This window comes from Bactrocera latifrons, unplaced genomic scaffold (assembly GCF_001853355.1).
Source record: "Bactrocera latifrons isolate USDA-ARS-PBARC rearing strain unplaced genomic scaffold, ASM185335v1 scaffold_28, whole genome shotgun sequence".
Lineage (NCBI taxonomy): Eukaryota > Metazoa > Arthropoda > Insecta > Diptera > Tephritidae > Bactrocera > Bactrocera latifrons.
The window spans coordinates 227,068-235,962 of NW_017536407.1; the positions used below are offsets into that span (position 1 = coordinate 227,068).

The 8,895-nt window shown below is 37.1% G+C and overlaps 1 protein-coding gene across 2 annotated transcripts; it reads right to left on the bottom strand.

Moving 5' to 3' along the window:
• Window positions 1-391: 391 nt before the first annotated feature.
• On the bottom strand, window positions 392-7,240 carry LOC108970100 (nose resistant to fluoxetine protein 6-like). Of its 2 annotated transcripts, XM_018935254.1 has the most exons (7): window positions 7,223-7,240; window positions 5,615-6,458; window positions 3,645-4,503; window positions 3,460-3,579; window positions 1,295-1,540; window positions 688-1,234; window positions 392-628 (listed from the first exon to the last, which is right to left on the bottom strand). In XM_018935254.1, exons 2-7 carry the CDS (start codon window positions 5,850-5,852, stop codon window positions 497-499), a joined length of 2,142 nt encoding a protein of 713 aa, XP_018790799.1. In that variant the 5' UTR covers window positions 5,853-6,458; window positions 7,223-7,240; the 3' UTR covers window positions 392-496. The 2 variants fall into 2 exon arrangements, with proteins under 2 accessions (XP_018790799.1, XP_018790800.1); XM_018935255.1 differs by lacking the exon at window positions 7,223-7,240 and having other exon boundaries at window positions 5,615-6,462.
• Window positions 7,241-8,895: the final 1,655 nt, after the last annotated feature.

Consider the following 8,895-nt stretch of genomic DNA (forward strand, 5'->3'; position numbering starts at 1 on the left):
TCTGTTATTGGATTCCTATATGTCATAGCTATACCAGTAGCACAGCGGTTGCCGTCAACTTGGACGTTTTTGTTGTTGTTATTGTTGTACGTTGATTAATGTTCTGTTCGCACGAGTAGGCCGGTGACTCGTCCGTAGAGCCGGTACGCGTAAAGAAGGCATTGTAATACCTCCGACCTCGCCCGGACATCAGAGGGGCCCGTTCGTTACCACCCGCTGACCATTCAGCCATCAGCACGGGTGCTTCAACACCTTTGTTCAGGGTGGTGTTTTTACGGGTACATATTTCGGTTAGGAGTTGCAACCTATTAAAGCAAGACTCACTTGTAATAGAAAAGCTGTCCARGAGCTCCGAAACAAATACACTACCATCTTAAGTTAAAACAAGAAATTCTTTTAAGTGACTTATGGATCTTAAACAATTTATTATAGAAACAGTGTTGATTCAACACATATTCAAGAGACGGATAATTTACAATTATACTTATATTTATTRTTAGGAAAGTTTTTTCTTGATTTGCTGAATGATCAGCAGTCTGGATAAATTTTGGTAAGGTGTTTCGAAGAATAAAGTGAACAATGTGGCAACTAATACCAGAACAACCAAAACGCCGATGGATTCAGCAACCTGAAAATAGAGCTTACATATAATACAATCCAACACTATTCTAAAAAGATTRAACTCACCATTGATAAGAGATTGGCATAAATGTTCGATTGACTAAAGCCCGGCAGCGCGTATGTGATCAACGGGTTCAACAGAAACATTGCATAAACAACTCTATGGAATTTCTGAAACACTACTGTCTCGAATAAGCGAAAAAACCAACGCATGCACCCATGCGCRTTGGCTACAATCAAAATACTACATGTGAGTGCAAAAATAATGCGTTCCAATAATAAAATCGAAGTCGATATAAACGGCGAAAGTGTTTGAARGGGCGGCTTGAATACGCAGCCGAAGAATACTAGTGTTATCAAAAAACTAATAAACTGCTGTGTCTTCTTGCCCACAGTGAACGGCAAGTGCTTCTGCTTAACGAAGAACCAACCAGCGATGCCACCCGAAATATAAGCCAAAATGCGCGCCAACGGGTGTATGTAGATTTCCGTTAAAAAGACGAACGTTGACTCCAAAGAGCCATCAAAATTCAATTTGAAGCCATAAAAGTAGGTGTACACTACGCTTGCCACAGCGAGACCTGMTAAACATAATTTGGTGCGTTTTGGATCTCTGCAAGCGGTTGAAAAATTTATTTGCATGAATTATATATTTACAAACTAAATTACTTACTTGACATATAGGAAAAGCAACACAGTGGCCAATACCGCAAACTGCATATCACACGCCAATGACCATGTCCAGAGTCCACACATGTCATTGTGATCGTAGAAATTCTGTATGAAGAATACATTTCGCCACCAATATTTTTCGCAGTTCACGTTCATTTTGTGCTCGGTATGATACATTGATACTTCATCGATAAGCTGTGCGCCAAAATCTGCTATGCCGATAGTTAGAAAGTATAAGGGCGCCAATCTAGAAAAACAAAAATAAATATTATTTACGTTTATAGACCCTTAGGGGCTTGAGGAAGTAATCTTCTTGCAACCCCTGCAAGATATTTTATTTGGAGATTCTCGAAAAATAGGAGTTTGCAGTTTTTACATACAGGGTTTGTTCRTAAAGTCATAGGACTGAGTCGATTTAAAAACATTTATTGAATCAATCGTTAAAATGTTTTAAAAACCGGCATTCGTCGGAAGAGGTGCATGCTGCTTGCATCCCATCTGTCGTCTCAAAATGCTTTCCTTTCATTGGTTTTTTCTGGCAAGGAAACAAAAAAGTCCGAGGGGTCCACATCTGGACTGTAGGGCGGCTGTGAAAGCGTTGGGATGCTGGCCTTGTTTAGGTAACTGTTCACAAGAAAGGCGATGTAACCCGGGGCGTTGTCATGGTGCAACTTCCAATCGGCTGCGATATCTTGTTGGACCCGATTGACCCTTCGTTTGAGTCTCTTGAGGACTTGTACGTAAAATTTATCGTTGACGGTTTGTCTAGGAGGAGCAAATTCATGGTGGACGATGCCTTTGATGTCAAAAAAGGCAATGAGCATCGTTTTCACTTCATATTTGCTTATTCTGCCGGACTTCATCAGCGACCTCTTTCAGACCCTTCAAAAAGTCCTGGTGAGACCGAATCACAAAACTTCTTGCTAAAGAATATTTGTGTAAGCCAGATTTATAAATAGCAATTWAAGTCTCTGCAATTTTTCAGTAGAAAGTTGGCTAACCTTTTCTTCCTTAACGACCTTAGGCAGAGCAAATAGTTTGCGATAAATTAGTGCATTACACTTTGCCTTAGTCTTCTATTCACTGATTTGTCAAACTTGGACCATCGACAGTTTTCTCTTTCCCAAACTCAAAAACTGGCTGGTTTCGCTCAAACAAAGTGAAGATGGAAACAATATCGTWTATCAAAGTGCTTTGCACTATCGAGTATCGGGGTTAATGTTAGGTTAAGAAGAGTCGACCATAGCGAAAATCTCGCTTGGTCAGTCTCGGCTATGTCTAATGTTCTGCTAAGCATACGCGAGGTTTAGAAACGCAAGATGCCATCGAGATCCAACTCGCTCTCAGTCCAATGTGAGCGAAGCTTTGGTGCCCCTTCTGTCTGGCTCATCGGCTTTGCAGTTTCCAGGGATTCCACCATGACCTGGCACCCAAACGAGTCTGATGGTTAAGTAACTTGACAGTATTTATAGTTTGTTCCGACAATCATTGACTAACTTTGAGCGCACAGTTAGCGAGCTCGACGCTTCTATCGCCGCTCTACTGTATGAGTGAATGAAAACTTCGTACCAACACCTTAACAACCTAAATCTAAAATTGACTAAGAGCTCTTTACGAAAAACTCCCCCTCCTAGCCTTGACCCATTTGTGAAAAAACTCACTGCCACTTTTTTCCAGCAATTCCTTCCTCAGAGAAATAACCGCTACGAGTTGACTCTGCGACGAAGTGATCTAAGTTTTCAGGAATCTAGTTGAAGTAGAAGAGAATTTCGGTATGTCCTTGTTCCAACCCTTTCATTAGCTCTACCCAGGTCGAAAGACGTTTAGAATATACTCATTACTTCGTGATTCGATTCGTCGATCGATGAGTTACTGATTATTATCTTTTAGGAGTTTAATGGTTTAACATAAAGGATGAATATGTGTCCAAGTGAGATGAATTTCTTTCGATTTTTGATCAGTCCTACGACATAACCTAACCTGACCTATCTCAAAGATCCGTCTATTATCTCAAGTTATGTTTAATTTTTCATGACTTTCATCTTTGCCTSACTCCAATGTGTGCTTAGCCTTAGGATATTATTTCATGATTTATAACTTGAAAAATATTTGGAAAATAGTCTTACTTAATCAACTTGTGCTCTCTTTAAGGGCTAACAAACTCACCTCAGGCAGCGGTGAAATATATGCAGTCCTATGAATACTAAGTTTTGCTTCAARTTATTCTGTCGTATCACCTCCAACATTCTGACATTCCGAAAGTGATTATAAGACTGTAGGAATCCGCTRAGAAGAAATATATTTCGATATAAATATTTTGTAAATGGAAATTTTATACTCAAATGTCTCACCTGATTGTAAAAAATATATCTACAAATACATCAACATTTCCCACGTGCACTTGATAGTTAAAGAGCGTCAACTTATTTCTTGTGCCATTGAAGAGAAACATTAAGTAATGGTACACGGTGACGCTAACGGCGCTGTAAAATCGTATGCCATTGAGTGCAGCAAAAGTGTAATCCGCTTTAGATGGCTTAAAGATGTGCTGCCAATTGGCTTGGATGTCATAGCAGGCTATGAAGCTCGAGACACCAATTGATTGCTGTTGCTCCAACAGCAACTTTTCAATTGTAGTGTTGCTTTCAGCGGTGCTCTCGCTCAGACCCTGCGCTTCAACAGCAACTTTGGTGTTATTATTATCTTTTATGGCCGCTGTGCTCCGCGTCATGCCAGCGGCAATGGTCAAACCAATTGTTGTTGCAATAAAAAGACAACACAAATAAAATGAAGTTCTACGAAAAGTAGCCGCCGTCAGCTTCAGATCTTTTGCATAATCATATTGCAAGTTCATATCGTACAGCGCATTGCCGACAAAGAGATCGCTAGCCAAATAAGTTTCCATGAGGCTGCGAATTTCGTGCTCCGCACATGAGCTAGGCACACAAAGACCCACATGCACCCGTGTGGCAAATGCAATCACCACCGGATCCGCTTGCCAGCTGGAGTTGTGACGTAGGTAGATTATGCGAAACTCGACGGGGAAAGGCGCTACTGAGGTCAACAGCTCGGCTTTCATGTTATGTGGTAAATGGGATGASGTATGCGAAGCCAACGGCTTATCGACGGCGTCACAAACGTCTATATTGCCCAACCAATAATTATTGCCGAATGTGAAGCCCGGCTCGAGGCTCGCCGAGGCGTCGAACACTGTTTGGTTGGGAGATATTGTAATAAATTCATTTTTTTAAGGGATTTCTAGTTAGACTATTACCGAAACAAGTAGGACCACTACAGAAGTCTTTAAAAATGTTAAAAGAAAAGCAAYTTAAACACATTTACAACTCATAACGTCCGTAATTTATTTTTGCCTTCATGTTTGCTATTTTATCGTTTTACGATGGGTTTAAATCTTCCATGATTTTATTTTTTGTTTTTTTTAATTTTCTAGAAATATATTTCATATTTTCAAAATTTAACTACTAAAGAACATGTCTACAAGATAATTTTTCAACATTCAAATTATTTTCTTTGAACGGAACTTGCTGACGTAGACTGCGAAACACTTTAAGAGCAATTTTCTTGAAACGATACCCACGTATTTTCAGGCGTTAATTGGACCGATTTGCCTGATATTTTTACAGAGTCTACATTGTAGATTTTTTTTATATCGCGACCTATCCATATGCCCAGTACTATGCTTTTTTAATTTTTACAATTTTTAAAAACTCAGTGCAGTCAGAAAAAAGTTTACCGTAGAACCAGACTTCGGGCCAATATTGTAGTTTTATATATAGTATATGATAGTGGATGTGGTCACGCGTTGCTGTTTTATAAATTTAATGCTATTATTCATATAATAAACCATTCAATACAATGAAAATTTCATTTACGAATAAAGGCGGAAACGTTTCAGTCGGTATAGGGATCCAAGGAATTGTACTTGGGTTTAACTTTGGATATGTTTATACAAATAGATTTCATTGGAAAGGAAAAAATAATGAATTTAGCCAGTTTTCTCAATGTCTGGTTAACAGAATTTCTGTCCACTTAATAGAGTTGTCTGCTTAATAGAGCTCTCACTGTATTTTTTATTTATGAATGGTTTTTACTATCCTATCTTCTAAGTTTTTTCGAACTGGACACAGTATGCTAAACTTTACTAAAATCGGTTCAGTGGTTTGGGTGTCCATTGCGGCCAAACAATGTGATACGTAAATTTTATTTTTAAAGATATATATGTATGTTATTATTATTATTATTTTTTTTTTATTTTTTTTTTGTTTGAATAATAATATTAATTTGGACTTCACACACTCACTTTTCAGCGCCCAAGGCAACCTCTGTCTCACACCAACACGGAAGAGCTGCAAATGCTCGTTGCACTGCGTTCTACTTAAATAATCATTACTGATTGCTGATAAGCCATAAAGCGGCGATGTCCGTTGAACTGTCTCCTCTAACGCTTCCGGCTGCACGCCCGCGTCGCAAATTTCACTTGCAACTRTTAGCTTGATTAATGTGCATGCAATTATGAAATTTACTTGYATTGTAAACATTTTGACTAGTTTGACTAGAATTTTTCACTTATGTTAGTTTACGTTAAACGAGATATCTGGTAGGCGCCTGAGCCGCGCTTTGTGGTCTTTTGTTTCTTAGCGATGCCCGATGGAGCGCCGTTCCTTCACTAAATCATTACTTCATCGATTTGTCTTCATTTGAATTTTTTCATATTTTTTTAATAAAAGTCCAGAAAATATTTCTTAYATGCCACTTCACCTTCCTATTTTTTCACTTTGTGTATTTAACCCTTTATTCTAAATTAATAATCACTTTTCCGCTGGACACAACCAAGTAGCCGCGCAATCGCTTGCAAACAAAGCAGCGGCGCGTACACTTGCCGCACTTTTATTCTTTTTGTTTTATCAATCTCAACTGATCGCACTATAAAGTTGTCGCTAGTTGAACTTTAACTCACTTTCATTGAAATACTCGCACAAACTCACGAAGGCGGTCTGGTTACTTGGCTGTACTTAAGAGTTGTAAACAGRGTGTAGCATTTAAGCTTAGCTTGTATTCAAAGCTTGATATACTTAAGCGTTGTTGTTGTTTAATGTCTGTCTGCACTAAGAGYGTGCGTTAGAGCAACTTATGCGCTATTATTTCTAAATATACAGTGTTATCAAAAATGCTGYGTAACATACATACTATATGTTGTTGATTAAGTCAATGCTAGCAGTAGGGTAATCTGGCCTGTTTTTTGAAATTTTTTTCGTAGAATTTTTTATTCTACAATAGAACTTTTTTCACATATCATGAGGTATATAGTGGAACAAACAATTTTTTTTGGAATTTTTTTGATACCAAATATTTATCGGAGAAATGGCTAGGTGAATGAGAAGCGTTTTTTCACTAGCGGACACGATTTCTCATGTTTGGATATTCTTAAAAAATACGTAAATGGTTATCCTCCCTACTAGAATCATAAACAAATTTTGTAAATAAAGAAGTAATTAACGTTTTTTTTTTTTTTGGTAATTTTTCATCATGTTTTTTACAAAAATTTTGTCATAACATTGTCAATCCCTTATAAAAAAAGATAGGGACGATAGCCAGGCGTTTTGTGAAAATTAAAAAAAAAAAAAAAATTAAGCAAATCGGTTGAGCAGTTCGACCAGAATCATCTCCGCCAGTTAAAAAAAAGGGTGTTTTGAGAAAAACGCGTTTAAAGTTTGAGGTGTGCACTCCGAGCGCTCCGAATGACGTTTTTTCTTCTCGCTCTTATCTTAAAGAATAAGTAATATATAGCCTCCTCTTTCCTACACTTCTTTCTTACACTTTTTTAAAACAATGCCTATCAAGAAAAAAGTAATCCCGGAAGTGATTATTGAACCTATTTATAATATATTTATGACTGTATTTTAGTTACGTTTTTTAAGCAGTCTAAAGTTTCATGTTGACAGAATTAAACGTCATCTAGCGATAAAAGAAATGCTGAGAAAAGAAATAATGAGAACTTCAGATAAATTCATGTGTAGTAATCGGAAAAAAATTGAAAACTTTCATAAATATGTTGAAGTTTTCATAACTATGTATACCAAAATTCCCATAACTAYAGGGAGACGCATCCAACAGACTTCAAACGGCTCGATACAAAACTGATCATTGACATCGGTCATACGAGTAAAGTTAACATGCAGTCTTTAACCCTCTAATAAGAGCGGTATTCGATACGCCTTTTCTCTGCTTACTAACCTAGATTGCTGCTTTCTTCTTAGAAACTGATTTCCAACGTACCGCTTTCGTCAATGTTTTTTCACTGGTTTTAAAAACAAACGAAAAACTACTGTCAGACTTCTCGAACAGTTTTATAATTTGTTCGTTTCACTAATCTCTAATGACCGACGTATCGATACAGCTAATAAGTTTATTTCTCTTCACACAACCCAGTACTTCTCTGTTCTCTGTTCTCTTATTCATACTGCTACACAAATTTGTAAAGGCAATTTATATAGACCTTATATTTTTAATCTAAAAATATCAATTTGTAACATTTTCGTTTTATTTTGTACAATGCTGAACACCATGCGCTGTACCTCGGACTGCTGCGAGCATATCAGTGCAAAGTACTCGTATAATTCGATCGATTTAAATGGCATAATCTCATTATTATTAATTTAATTATGCGTAATTATCAAGTAAGTTAGATAAGATAAGAAAAAAAAGTTAACTACCGCTGCTTAACACACTTCTCAGGTGCATTTATTATATCATTTGAATCTATTATTAAATCCGAAAACGTAATCGGAAAGCGATTTGCATCCAATGGAAAATGTTTTTCTATTTCTTTCTAGCCACGTTTTCGATGCGTGAGTAAACAACATTCGACGCAAATTAAAGTTAGTTAGTAAGGCATAAGTTTTTTTTATGATGCATTTATCTTGATTTTGATTTTATAACATATACTACTACTACTTGGAATGCCAACTAGCTATATGCTATGGAAATYAGATTTAAGTTATATATTCGTAGATTCTAGCAATGCATTGAAAAAAATCTGTGCCAAATTTATTAAAGATAGTGTGTCAAATAACAGTCATACCATATAAGAATTAGTTTTGGATCAGTAAATTTGTACGACAGCTATATGCTATAGTGATCCGATAGCGGCGATTTCGACAAGGGAGTAGCTTTTTGGGACGAAAATGACGTGTACAAAATGTCAGATCAATATCTTGAAAACTGTGGCACTGGTTTGTGTATATACTAACTAACAGACCTGTCTAATCATTTTCAGGGGGGCACATTACGTACTGACGGGACTATTTACCGTCGTATAGAACCATTTTCGACTCGTCAGTCCACAAAATGTTGCGCCATTTCTCAATCGGTCAACTTAAGTGTGCTTTAGCGAATTTAAGACGTCGTGCTACATAWTTTTTTTTTTATTAACGGTACCTTTCGAGGACTTCGGGCATATAAATTGTGTTCACGTCTTTTCACTGTACCGCAGTGCAGGTTCAGTTTGTTCCAAACTTTTCGTATGCAATTATCAGAGAATCCGCCTTGCGTCCTTTCTTTTCGTCTTTTTTTTATAAATAA